The sequence below is a fragment of the Anastrepha obliqua genome, chromosome 5 (assembly GCF_027943255.1).
Source record: "Anastrepha obliqua isolate idAnaObli1 chromosome 5, idAnaObli1_1.0, whole genome shotgun sequence".
Lineage (NCBI taxonomy): Eukaryota > Metazoa > Arthropoda > Insecta > Diptera > Tephritidae > Anastrepha > Anastrepha obliqua.
This window is the reverse complement of record NC_072896.1, coordinates 55863009-55878157: the sequence shown is the minus strand read 5'-3', so window position 1 is coordinate 55878157 and position 15149 is coordinate 55863009. Positions and strand designations below refer to the sequence as shown.

At 36.7% G+C, this 15149-nt stretch overlaps 1 protein-coding gene across 1 annotated transcript in view; it reads right to left on the bottom strand.

The window, feature by feature from the left end:
• LOC129247571 (neurotrimin) overlaps nt 1-15149 on the bottom strand; it is a 159161-nt gene that overhangs the window by 32797 nt on the left and 111215 nt on the right. The window contains exons 4-5 of the mRNA XM_054886740.1: nt 13767-13983; nt 12055-12213 (exon numbers count right to left, since the gene is read on the bottom strand). Of these exons, the coding sequence (XP_054742715.1) occupies nt 12055-12213; nt 13767-13983 (376 nt within the window). The remainder of the gene's footprint in view (nt 1-12054; nt 12214-13766; nt 13984-15149) is intronic.

Below are 15149 nucleotides of genomic sequence, written 5' to 3'. Positions count from 1 at the left end.
CATAGCAACAGAACCGAGAGCAATAGCGACAGCGGTAGTACACATGAAAAATTTCTGTAGAAGAGCTCCGTTTGGCTACCAGTTTTTTGTTCCTACTTCGACTACATATGACTCTAAAAACTTTTTTCATTATTGCTCTTAGCTACAAACAGTAATGAAACGTAGCCAGGAGCGGAGTAAACCAGTTGCTACTATGTTTTACGCTAGTAGCTCTACTACTCGTCTGCTCCAGTTGAGAGCAAAAAGTGAAAATACGAAATAGCGTAGCAATTTCAATCACTAAATTCAAATTAAAAAAAGCACACAACAGAAACAGAAGCAAATATTACACATTTCCACAGTTATATATGTATGTATAATATACACGGAGAACATTAAGGGTTCGGTCGTAAACGCAGTATTACAGATGAGAGTTACTCACCAACGTAAATCCGCAGAACGTGTCAGCTGGCATGATGGGATTATTTGAATAAATAAAAACTCCCCACCGTATAACCAGAGAATGTTAATGCAACAGTAAAACTTTTTTTTCTTCTGGAGAATTGGAAAATCTTTTAATAATCACTTCCTTTTTGTTTGAGATTTGGAAGGAATGGCTTTTTAGTATTTAAAAAGTGCCACATGACAAATTAAAGTACATGACATAAGCTTTTATTTCGGCATAGGGAAAATTTTTTTTTATAAAAACTGTTCTGGGCAGATGGGGGTGTCCGGTTGGCGAAGAATGCCCCCATATATATATATATATATATATATATATATATATATATATACATATATATAACTGGATGTTTGGCCAAGCTCCTCCTCCTATTTGGGGCGTGCATCTTGATGTTGTTCCACAAATGGATGGAGGGACCTACAGTTTCAAGCCGACTCTGAACGGCTGATACTTTTTATGAGGAGCTTTTTCATGGCAGAAATACACTCGGAGGTTTGCCATTGCCTGCCGGGGGGCGACCGCTATTAGAAAAATGTTTTTCTTCATTTTGGTGTTTCACCGAGATTCGAACCTACGTTCTCTCTGTGAATTCCGAATGGTAGTCATGCACCAACCCATTCGGCTCGGCGGCCGCCAATATAAATAAATAATTAATTAAAATATAATTGTTTTAAAAATATTTATTGTTGTTTGTAGTACGATCATCGTAACGCTTGGTGATAAACTATTCTTTTTGTCTTTCCGTCCGAAGAGGAAACAAAAAGCGGCACGCCACGTATAACTGACAATGGGCAAAACAGGGCATTTCTAGGATTACTCAATACACTTCTAATTGGCCTTGCGATTTATTATTATGTAATGCCAAAGCAGTTGGAATTGTCGGTTCAGTTAGAAAATATGTTCGCCATTTGGTCATTTTGTAACTCAACTAACATATTTGCGGTTGACTGGCAGTGTTTGACTATATCATCGTATCTCCAAAGGGGATCTGATTATTACGCAAATTTTTCAGCATTCGTCGATCGTTTGTATAACATCGTACACTTGTCCTAGTTGATTATTTTGGAAATGGTGAGGGCAGTTCATCTGTCGTTTGCAAGTTCAGTAGTAAATGTGAAAAGTAAATGAGATGTTCGTCCATCTTCATCGACAGAGGATGACCCGAATCAATGAATCAACGAATCAATGAACTTAGGAACACTTTATCAGTCTCTGTCCCAATGCATCGGTTGAATACACATTTCCGCATCAAACAACAGGCAGTGTTTGAATTTGTAATGATGCCTTTTTTGAGAAATATGTATCTCACCATATCTGAGTAAAACAATGTTATTGGAAATTAATCACTTGCGCATCTCGCGAGGAAGCTTGCCAGCGTTATCGCTGGTGGTTGCTCAGCTCTTTGCGCTGCGTTTGCTACTGTGAAATATACTCGTTGTCCGTTTTAAAGGTGCGCAGCTAAATGGAGCACAGAGGGGTACCGCTCCTGTATAGGAAATGAAAAGATTTTCTTAACCGCCTCATTGCTACGGACATATCACCCCTTCTGATATTGTGGCTACATCTCTGACATTAGGGGGTAACACCACTGTAGAAATTTCAAAAAATTGATTTTTTTTTATAAGCTTAAAAAATTCTTTGAACCTTTTAAAATACAGAAAAAAAAGTTTTATACGTTACCGAAGTTTATTTCATAAATATTTTAAGCTTTTAACCAAGTGTTAGTGACTGCTACCTAAAGATTTCTCCAAATTTCCAAACTTTAAACGCGTTTTTCTCAAAACACGTTTTCTGAAATTGGCACGCAGCATAACTCAAACAATTTTAAATATTTTTAATCAGGTTTTTCACTACGTCTGAATAATAACCTTCTTAAGAGAAGAGCGTAGGGGATTTTCGATAGATTAATTTAAACGATTGTTATAATTATTTTTTTTTTTTTTTTTTTTTTTTAACTTTTTATTTGTTTATTGAATCTGCCTTTTCAAAGGCCTCACAATAAGTATTCAAATCTTAGAACTAAAAAGAAAAATTTTATTTTATCTCATTTTCTACAATAAAGAATTATCAAATGGCCCTCTACTCATCGGGGTGGTAGGTCATTTCTTCGAAGCCTGGTCGTATGTTGCGTACTCAGGAGTTGACGTGCGAACGGGTTCGGGTGATCTTGCAATTTCAACTGATAGTTTTCACGAACTTTTTTGAATACTTCCTTCACCATCGGTACATCTAGGTCCCTATGGATGTTGTCGTTTCTTATATACCACGGCGCTCCAGTTATGGTTCTTAAAATTTTCGACTGTGCTCTCTGTATAAGATCGATACTGGAACTGCTGGCCGTTCCCCACAATTGGATTCCATAAGTCCAAATTGGTTTCAAAATTGCCTTGTACAAGAGGACTTTACAGTCAAGGCTCAATCTTGATTGCTCATTAATTAGCCAGTGAAGGTTTGAAGCTTTGATTCTCATATTAAGCCGCTTTGCCTCGATGTGGCGTCTCCATGTTAAACGCCTATCTAGGTGAACGCCAAGGTATGTGACGTGATCAGACTGTGGTATGCGTACGTTGTTAAGGGTAACCGAGGGACAGTCTCCTCTTCTAAGCGAAAATGTGACGTGTTTACTTTTTATTTCGTTCACTTTTATTCTCCATTTTTTCAGCCACTTTTCTAAAAGTCTGAGATATTTATTTAGCTCTCTAGATGCCAGAGACGGATCATTTTGAGAACTAAGCACAGCGGTGTCGTCAGCGAATGTAGATATAGTCAAACTATCGCACTCGGGCAGATCAGAAGTATAAGTTAAATACAAAATTGGGCCTAGTACACTGCCTTGAGGGACACCAGCTTCAATTTCATATTCATGAGTCACATAATCGTTGCATTTTACTCTGAATTGTCTGTTTGTTAAGTACGATTCCAGAACTTTGTGTGTAATAGGTGGCAAACAGCGTTTTATTTTATGTATGAGACCCTCATGCCAAACTTTGTCAAATGCCTGTGCCACATCTATAAAAATTGCTGAACAGTATTTTTTAAGTTCAAAACATTTTCTTATTTCCGCAGTTAACCGATTTACTTGCTCGATTGTCCCATGTTGTTCTCGAAAACCAAACTGATGTGGAGGGATTATATTACGTTCGTTTAAAAACGGCATCATTTTGTTTCTCAAAACTTTTTCAAATAATTTTGACAAACACGGCAACAAACTGATTGGTCGATAGGACGATGGCACATTTAAGTCTTTGCCCGGCTTAGGAATCATTATTATTAAAGACGTTTTCCAGCTCTTTGGAAAAATGCCTACCTCGATGATTGCATTAAATATTACAGACAGCACAATTATAGCGACTTGCGGTAGATTTTTTATCATTAATGGTGTTATTGCGTCATAACCTGGCGCCTTTTCCACCTTAAGATTCTTGTTAATAACTGCCTGAATATCTTCAGGAGCTATGTTGATTGGTTCTGAGTTTAACGATGCGTTGCCACTACTTTCTTCAAGTATTTGTTCATTTGCAGAAGAATTGGGTTGGAAAACATTACTCAGATGATCGGCGAATATCGACGCTTTATCTTCAGCGCTACGAGCCCATGTACCGTCAGGTTTTCTTAGGGGGCTTTGTACTTCTACTGGCGTCTTAATGGTCTTAGCTGCTTTCCATATAGAAAAATTTGTGTGCTTTGTATTGGATAAGCTCTCAATATAGTTTTTGTTTTTACGATCTTCGTCCAAGTGAAGTGCACTTCGCAGTTTTCTATTTGCAGCAGACAGCCTTTGCTTAGCACCAGGGGATCTGTTTTGTTGCCATTCTCTTCTTAACCTTCTTTTTTCTAGTAGTAGTCCTTCAATTTCAGAGTTGGAGACATTTGTGGCAAATTTTGGACTTAATTGGTATTTAGAGTGCTCTAAAGCTGATGTCATCACAAACGTGAAGTCATCAACAGATTTTTCAATTTCAGCCTCGCTATGAACTACAGGATTTGTGTTAATGTGGCTGCTAATAAATTTTTTGTACTTCAACCAGTTTGTTTTATATTTAGAGTCAGTTGCAGAGCCAGGTATATTAGCGTAATAGGTTAATATTACTGGGGAATGATCTGATGATAAATCATACGACGTTTCTGTAGTGACTGAGTTTCGATTTATATTTCTCGATATAGCAAAATCTATGAGGTCAGGAACTTTTTTAGGATCAGAGGGCCAATAGGTGGGATGTCCAGGAGATATGACATCCAATTCGTTTTTTCGATCAACTAAAGTCTTATATAACTGCCTACCTTTGGGATTCACTAATCGAGAGCCCCAATACGTGTGTTTTGCATTATAGTCTCCACAAGCTAGAAAACGTTTCCCCAATCTGCTAAAATATTCCTCAAACTGCTCTTTTGTAACAGCAAATCTTGGTGGACAATAAACTGAGCTAATTGTTAAATCACCATATCCGACCTCAAGGTGAATGGATATTGCCTGCAGATAGTCTTTTGCAAATGCATCTAAAACGTAGTGTCGTATTCTATTCTTTATTAGGATGCCTGTACCGCCATGTGCTTTACCATCGGGGTGATTTGTAAAATGGAACATATATCCAGGAATATTAAAATTGTATCTATTTGTGAGATGAGTCTCAGATATCAACATTATGTCAATACAATTTTTTTGTAAAAAATGGCAAACTTCTATTTTATTTTGGTTTAAACCATTTGCGTTCCAAAAAGCCATTTTTAAATAACTCATTTCTTTGCCAATAGTATTTGGAGCATTTGGTTCTGCGTTCTCACAAGCTCTTGAAGAGTATTTTGCATGGAAGACATAATGATGGTAATATTCTGGTTAAAAGCGTTCATATTTTGGGTAAGTGTATACATTATACCCTCCAAACCTCCAAAATTCTGGGGAGCACTAGCTTGTTGGGTACCTGATTTTACAATATTGGCATATGAGATGGCTCCTGACTGGAGTGGAATTTCTTGATTTTGTTGTTGAATTTTTCCTCCGATACCAGAAACTGTAACGCTTGTAGGTCTGGTAGATGTTGCTACTTCTGTGTTTCTAAATTCAACAATTTCTCCTCTAGCTTGCTGCTTTCTCTCGTTTAACCTTTTCAACAAGTCTTTATAAACGGGGCACCCTCGATAGTTTGCAGTGTGATCACCACCGCAGTTTCCGCATTTTCTACTTAGGCCTTCTTTAGCTGCAGTGCATTCGTTAGAACCATGCTGATCACCACATGCAACACACACTACAGGTAGTGTACAGTAATTCTTTGTATGGCCAAATTCTTGGCAATTTCCGCACTGTACAGGCCCATTACGCTTGAGGGGCTCCTCCACGTGTATTCTTCGATTTAATAAATATCTCAAGGAATAAATGGGATGCGTTTCATTCCCTTTCAACTTCCTTGTGTCAGGCTCCAACTCAACCTTGAACATTGGTTGTGGAATTTTATTTTTGTTAAAAATGTTAACGACGCTCTTGGTTTTATACCCGAGCTCTTCCAGGGCCTCTTTGATTTCTTTGGAGTCCACAGTGTGCTCAATACCTTTAAAAACAACTGAAAGTCCCTTGCTACTTTTCAGTTGGTAAGTATAAAAATTTTTATTGCTTTCCTCCAAAAGTTTCGAAATTTTCCTATAGTCAACTTCGTTGTATATGACTATTTTAGTTTCATGGATATGACCTTTTCTTATCGGAACAATGTGGAAATTATTTTTCCCAACTGTATCAATAATTTTTTTCACCAAGTTATTAGAACTATGTTCACGAAGGAATATTGGCGGTGGTTTAAATGATTTTTTATTTTCATTCGCATCTACAACTTTATCATTGTTGTCTTCACTTAAAATAGCAAACCTGTTGCTATTATTATTGGTACTGCCTTCGACTACCTTTTGTTTTTTCATAGTTGGAACTTGTTTTTCAGGGCTTAGATTTCTTTTATTTATGTTGATGTAACGAAGTATACCGGATTGAACCTTTGGTATTGCACCCTTTGATTTATTGGTATTATCGATACTTAATTTCTCACTTGTTATACACTTCTCTGTTTTTTGCTGTATATTTATTTCTTTATTTTTAGACACCGTTGTTGTTGTTGTTTGTGTGTTTTTATTCTCATTGATTTGTGTAATGTCCAAACACTGTTTTTGCATGATTTCGTGCGTTGATTGTAATTCTGTTTCTTTTTCACATAACAGTAACGCGGGAGAACAAGAGCGTGTTCTAGCTGGTTTTACCGTTAAATAATTTTTATTGATATTCGTATCACTTTGATTTTTTTGCAATTCTTGAGAATTTAGAAATATATATGCATTTCTGCCGTTCGTACTGAGCCTAGTAGTCTCCTCTTGAGAAGACATATGCTCCACTTTTCACTATATATTTGATTTTGATTTTTTTTTTGTTTTTTTGTTTTTTTTTTGTAGTAATATATGAACAATTGTTTAATTTTATTTATTCGCTGATAACTTTATCCGGCCACTCTAATTAGCTATAATGTGCAGGAGTTCACAAAACTTTTGCATATTTTTAGGCCGAGCTTATTAAGCTGGCTGAGTTCAGAAAGTAACTGCGTTTTGTGACTCAGCTGCTTTCTTCTTTGTTGATTTTATTATTTATTTTGTTGTTATTGTATCTGCTTCACTTCAAGCGCCAAATGATTAAAACAGCAAGAAATGCTTGTCTATTCGATATTTTCACCAAACTTCACACACTACCGAATGAGGATTCTTTCACCATTCGAATTAGTACAAACTTTGTGAAATTTTCACTTTAGACACAGTGTTTTTAAAATGTTTAATTATTCGCTTAAATGTTCACTTGTTCGACGTTCTAAGGTTGATTATTTAAGTGCCGTTTTTTTGGTCCAAAATAGAGTTTTTTTCTTCAAATGCTTGCTAATTCCACAAAAATAAATATTTTTTAAATCTCCTACGTGTTTCTCTAGCTATTCTTATCTAGATTAAGAAAAAACAAATTTCCTTGTTCCAGATTAAAATTTGCACCCTCTGTGCTGCGTGCCGCGGAGCTCCTTCAAGAGAAACCACATTACAAAAATGTCTCCAATACCGCCATTTTGTAAAATTTTTCGATCAAACTTTGTAGTTTTGTATTTTAGTATATAAGTAATAACTTCCCAAATCAGAGTGATTGTTTTCCCTCTCTTTCTATACAAAAAAAATTCTTTAAAAATCGTGTTTATTTTACGCGTGTAGAGTGGTGTTACCCCTTAATATTAGGATTTGTAAATACTGTCACTTCCTTTTGCAATGTACGTTCACACATACAACTGTGATCGATGTGATCGAAATAATAACAGAGGCCTATGAAAATTTTAATGATAGTTTTTTTACACTTAAACTGCACTTGTTATTTACATAAATTCACTCACACCAGAACAGAGCCCCAAATACTACCGCTCTGTATTTCAATAAGTTTATGATTCAGTTATCACATTCAGGAAGTCCCGTTACCTTTTGTGCTACGCAGTTGTTTTTTTACTGTGATTAAAAATAGCAGTAAAAACGAAGTGTCATTCTTTTTGAAGTGACGCGAGTGAAGCGTGAAAATTTTATTAATTTCAAGTGGCATTATCTGTATTTATGTATATAAATTCATAATTTTTGATACAAAAATTTGCAAAAATGGGACGAGCTAAACACTGTTCGAAAGAAAATAGAGAACACATTAAAAAGTTATTGGCGGAAGACAAACCTTACAAGTTTATCGAGGATATGCTCAGATGTTCAGTCAAAATAATAGCGACTGCCAAAAAATGGACACCAAATTCGAAAGAAGACATCGAAAGGAAGCTATTTCGCGGGCAGAGTTAAGGAAAGTTGTGGCTTTAGTTCGGGAGAAGTTTTTTTTATACCTCAAAAAAACAAAAAAAAAAAAAAAAAATTAATGATGAGTGAAACCTTAATGTTAATTCGTCAACAATTAGAAAGAAGTTGATCGCAGCTAAACTTTTCGGCAGAAGCCCGGCGTAATATTTTAGGGTCAATTAAATAAAAATTGTTTTATTTGGTTCGAGAGCACGCCGAGAGTATGTACGAAGGCCTTTTTTAAGGTTATTATTCTGCCTTCTCTACAGAGCGACGAGGATACAGGGGGATAACCATCATTACTTGTAATTGTGTCACCCAACAAAGCACAAGGATAGCATCTGGAATATTTGTGTCCCACTACAACCAGCGGTCACTACAACCAGCGGTCACGCGGTCCTTAAATCATATGCTTCTGGATTTGTTTTGTAATCAGGGATTTCCGCACAATTGATGGTGTAAATTTCATCCGGTTTTATTTCCTCAATCACCAGTAACACAATTAATTATCACTTTGAATTCAATTCACAAAATTTTTAATATTCAATGTTAAACGTCACAGCAAAACAAACAAACAAACGTTTAGAGTTTTGCATTATGTGTATGTGAAGCACAATATTTAGAGGAAATGCCAAATTTATGTTTGAAATTTTGGAAAAGCACTTTTCGGACGAAAGCAGTATTTTGTATTTGTATTTGTTATAAATCCGATTTTTAGTAAATGGGTAAATATTTTACAAAAGTTTTACAAAAAAATGGTTTTAGTAAGTACATTGCAAAAGTATTTCTCATCACGATTCTGGCTTTACCTAGCGTCTACATACGTATTTTGCAATAGTTTTGTGTTCACGTTACCAATATTTATTAGGAATATGAACCAAATGGGTTCAGAAATAAGTTTTGTAATAGAAACTCGACGCCAGCGCCACCTTGCGTGACATTTTTTCATACAGACCTTGTTCTTGTAGCCATAAATATTATAAAAAAAATTTGCCACCCTGGGCAATCTGTCCTAAAATTTTAAGGTTATAAATCAAATTGTTTATAAGGTTTTCAGAAAGTATGAACAGGCAACTTAATTTAAAAAAGAGCAATCAGCTGACACGGTTCTGGGTTAAAAACCTGAACTTTGAGATTCCAGTGCTTACGGTTACGGTGTTGACGGGTTATCATTTACATGGTTTTATTATAAGATAGATCGTGTAGTTACAGACATGGGGGTAGCGCACTAAATTTTCAACCTCACTATTTATTAACCCTTTTAACATCATTATAATTGTTATTTACATTACAAATAAAAGAGGCTCGACCAAACACCCAACAAGGATCAAATCACATACTATATACATATGTATTTTTATTAATTAGTGAAATTTTCACACTAAGCGATTTCACTTATTTACATACATATAGATTGCTAGAATACTTTGCCACTATTACTTTTTCAGTATACTGGTAATGGAAACTTCTTTCCTCATTTTCGGTAGTGTGTTAATGAGTGTAAAAAAAGCACCTAAAAAGGCAATAGTGATAGTGGAACTACTTCAGGGCCGGCATTAGATGCTCTGGTTGGTCTACCACCATTTGATGCTTTCATCCAAGGAGAGGCCTTGAAGTCCATCTGCAGACTGAAACACAATTGGAACTGGTACGGCCCCTGTCCGGTATTGGAAAACAGAGAAGGCATGGACTTCGATCCAATGATACTATCCATGCCCCTTGACTTCATGCCATCACGAGTCGTACCTGAAAAGAGATACAGTGTTGTGCTGCCAGAGGCTCAATTGTGGCCAAACTCTGAAAATGAGCCCGGCAAACACTGTTTTCGCATTTTTACGGATGGCTCCAGTATCGAGCACGGCTCTAGCTCTGGGGTCGACGTGGAATCCAGCGGGACAAAACTGCACTTTGCTCTTGGAATGCACTTTGCTCTTGGTGTACGCTGTTAAAGAAGCGTTGAACTTTTTTGTGGAAACAGATGGAGAGGGAGATCTATATATGTCTGCAGCGACAGCCAAGCTGCGCTTATGGCCTTAGAGAGCCCCCCAACCACTTTAGGGGTAGTAGAGTCCTGTAAATCCAGGCTGGACTATGTCGGTAGACATAATAGCCTGATGCTAACATGGGTCCCGGAACACGTGGGTATCGTGGGTAACGAGACCTCTGACTGCTTAGCTAGAATGGGCTCTGAGGCCAACTTCTTTGGCCCGGAGTCCGTTCTGCCACTCCCTTTTGCAGCCATCAAAGCCACGGTTAACAAATGGGTTACTACAACCCACAAGCGAGCTTGGGAGGCTGAGAGAAACTGCAGATGGACTAAACTGATGTTACCTGTCATGTCCGACCGACTGTCGCAAATCCTCCTGTCATTAAGCAGAAGGGACTGCAGACAGCTGGTTGGACCGATGATGGGCCACTTTCTGTGAGCGGAGCACATGGAAAAGGTAGGCATATCAGACAGTGTAATTTGCCCAGCTTGTGAAGAGGAGGATGAGACGGCGGACCACTTCTTGTGCGTCTGCCCCGCTTTCGTTCGAATCAGATTTGAGGTCTTTGGCACTGATGTGTTAAAAAGCGACCACCTTGGCTCCTTGGGACCACAAGATCTACTCAGATTTCTTCGGAGGTCAGGTAGATTTAAAGAAAATTAAAAGGGAATCCGAGTGCAGTAGAACTTAATTGTGTCTGAGTGCTGTACTTGCTAGTTGTCCCGACAAAAAAAAAAAGATAATATAAATCTTTTCAGCCCCTGAATTCTGTATTGGTGGCAAAGCGTTTGAAACTGAAAAATCAAAATTGTTTCATACATATATGTACATATTTATCCGTAACAAACATCTGCTACTGATACAGATTAGAGCTGTAAATAAAAAATATCAGGAACTTATACCATAACTGTAATATGTTTGAAATACATATGTATATACAAAATACCAATTCAAACAGACAAAATATTAAAGCGAATAAAATACAAAGACCAATTCCAATACATTTACGTACATTTCAAATACAATAACAAATCGAAAACTAATTTTCATAATTTGTTCTCATAAGAACTAGCCTTGCTAAAATGAGCTTTAGCTTTATCGGGATGGCTTTTGAATCATGGACATAAACTAGGACTTTAATTACTGTATTGATATTGAAAAATGCATCCAGTGAGTTGATTACATACATATGTATGTATTTCTAAGACAGCCGTACATGTAATCTAAGTTGGCTTGTCTAGTATTCAAACAGAAATTTGAAGAAAAGAATGGGTCATTAGTGTAAATTTATTTAGTTCAAAAATATTTTTATTCACTACTCAAGTTTTTAATGAAGCATTTTTTCGAAACATTACGAAAATTTTGGGGGAAATTTTTTACTTCCACTATCACTGGTTTTGATCCACTAAACAAGTAGTTAGTAATATCAACCATTACTACTACCGCCTGCAGAGGGGTGACCGCTTTACAAAAGAATTTCCTACCATTTTCGTGTTCCATGCCCACCGCGGATTTCGCATTCGGGCACTGCCGAATCCATCCATTCAGCTGCGGCGCCGCTTAGTGCACTTTACCACGTTTGGTCAGCTGACACGTTGTGAGAGCTTCCGTATGTATTTCAATGTAATATATTGTATACATTTGTCTGCAATATTTCACTGATATATTATTTTATTATTAAACCAATTCCATCTTTAATTGCGTTCTTTAATGCAAGATAAATTTGCGCTATGACTGAATAGTCGGTTCTGCAATATTGCACAAAAATACTGCATTTACGAACTCACCCAAACTAACCTATGTGATTTTTATTGATTGTGATCCTTGAATTGTCATCCCGTTTCCATTTGATGATCGGCCGTGGGCTACCAGTAGCGCGACAACGCAACGAAATATTTGAACCTTCACGTACAATAACGTCGCTGGAGCTGAGGGAGTCATCTACATTGGGCGGCACTGTTTAAAAAATAAATTCATTTAAATTAAAAGTTAATCATTTTCATAGGATAAAATATTTAGTTTTTAAAATATACGTTGTGTTCAAATATACTATACGTAAATTATTATAGCAGATGTACTAGATCAGGGATAGGTTAGATAGGTTTTTGGCCGACAAAATAATCAAAGAAGTGAACGCTAACCAAAGTTCGTAACAGGGGAGTGAAAAAACTGTGTAAATGTTTCAGCGCATTATGCCCATCGCGCAATGATTGTGGAAATACTAGCATTGATAAACAAATAACCATCTCTCTAAAGACAAACAAATTACAAAATATAAAGTCTTTTTGATTTGGAATTGCGTGGTGGCAAACATTTTTTCTTTCATATCTAGAGCCGAAAAAGTATACATAAACATTTGTTCGGATTCGCTAGGTGGCAGCCAAGTGAATCAAAAAGAATATTCTATTATAGTATAAAAAAATAGTACTAAGTATTAGCTCTAGCTTTTACGATAAGTTTACAAAAAGTGTTAATAACTCTTTACTAATATATGTATGTATGTATGTGACTGTCAAACCACCCGACGGGCATCTTTCATGAGTTGCCACAGTTCAAAAATATGCAAAAACGGCTCATTGCTATGCCAGTCGGTCAGTGCTCAAGAAGTTTGATAGCTGACTTTTTGTTTCATCTTTTACTATTAGTGAATAAAATTACTAGGTAAAGCAAATAAAAAAACCCAGTTGCATTAATAAACACGCAAATGGGACCAAAAAAACGCCCCAAACAGTAGGCACCAGGGAAATATAAGGCCAAAAAGTAGGCACCAAAAATATATTTCCTACAATTTTGCACCAACAAAAAGTGCCAAAAAGTAGGCAGTGTTATTTCTCACTAGAAATTAGCAACCACAAGGAAAAAATCAGGAAAAATATCCTAAAGTGTATCTAAGATATATGTATATATGGTATAGCTCTCTCTCTCCTTTTTCTCTACGTTATATCTTTTTTCTCTCTTGCGGGACGAAAATGCCCAAAACGTTTCATTGTCTTGAAATTTTACTCTCCATTCTCGCTCGTCCATCGACGTCTAAGAAGTTTCCCTTCAAAAAGTCATATCAATTATATTATCTCAAAATCATGTTCGGTCTTTAGCTCTGTTAGACGTAAGAGTGTTAGACTTCTCAGACAATGAAATTACTGTTTACCGCGTATGTTCGATCTAGGTTGGTGATCTTGCCAATTTTCTATCACAAGAATAGACCGGGTACAAAATATGTTTCTGAAATATGCCCTAAGATCTCTAAAAATGTCTGTCCAATATTTTTTCCCCGATTGCTCCCTCATATTTGCAGTTCCACAGGTTTTGTCCGAAAACCGCTGGAATGTAGCTAGTTAGTATAAGTTTTATTAGCTCTGGTTTCCTATTCCAATTCGTAAATTCAATGATAAATGCTCTTCTTTTCGTCTAACTAAAAACTTCACGGTTCCAGCAACTATAACGGTTCACGACTAAAGTATCAATTACGAGAAAAAAATTAAAAATAGATGCGATTATTGGATACTCACCAACAACATTTAGGTAGCCAAATTGTGTCTTCGCCGTCACTGTGTTTATCTGGCACATGTAACGTCCCTTATCCTCTTCGTGTACGTTATTTATATGCAAATACCAGGTGCGATGGCGGTCGTGTTTGTCGTGTGTAACACTGATTCGCGGATTACGTGTAATCACATGATTGTGCACGGTTAATATGGCAGATTGCTCAAAATGCATCCAGGCCACCTAAAAAAACAGGAAGAAACTTTGTCACTCAGTATTCAAGAATATCTTAGAATGTATGTAGGTTTTTTGAGATTTAAAAAGGTAGTGCTACTAAGTTTTTTAAATATGTTCGCCTTCAGTGAGCCAATTATGAATCGAAAGACGGGAAATGTTCGTTATGAAATAAGTTAGAGTTAGTAAGAGTTCTTTTATGTTTCGTTACAACAAAATAAAGAAAGTTTAATGTTTAAAAAGAATAAAAATTTGCATCAAAATTAACTCTTATTCACACACTCGACCAATCAGTCGATGTTTAGACAGCAACAGCGGTGCTAACTCATTTTTTTTTTTATCAAATTCCTCGCACTGGCATAATTTCATATCGAAAACTAAAATTTTGTTGTTAAATACTTTAATTAATTATAAAAGATTTAAATAACAGTGGCGGTCGCCGTAGCCGAATAAGTTGGTGCGTGACTACCAATCTGAATTAAAAAACACCAAAATGACGTTGAAGTTTTTTCTATTAGCGGTCGCCTCTTGGCAGGCTATGGTAAACCTACGAGTGTATTTCTGCCATGAAAAAGCTCCTCATAATGAAAAACTATCTGTCGTTCGGGTTCCGATTCCTCCATTTGTGGACCAACATCAAAATGTAGGCCACAAATAGGAGGAGGAGCTCGGCCAAACACCCAAAAAGAGTGTATATACATACATATACATATATATATATATTTATATATATACTGTATAAGTAAAAAACATGTAATTCAGTTATCAAAAAAGTCATTTCACAAGGAGGGGCGTACACTCTTTTTGGGTGCTTGGCCGAGCCCCTCCTCCTATTTGTGGTGTGCGTCTTGATGTTGTTCCACAAATGGAGGGACCTACAGTTTCAAGCCGACTCCGAACGTCAGATATTTTTATGAGGAGCTTTTTCATGGCAGAAATACACTCGGAGGTTTGCCATTGCCTGCCGAAGGGCGACCGCTATTAGAAAAATGTTTTTATTAATTTTGGTTTCACCGAGATTCGAACCAACGTTCTATCTGTGAATTCCGAATGGTAATCACGCACCAACCCATTCGGCTACGGCGGCCGCTATACTATACATTATGTCAAAAGCAAATTGCGCCTTGTGCCACAAAACATGGACTCAAGAAGCCATCAAGATATTCCATGTCCCA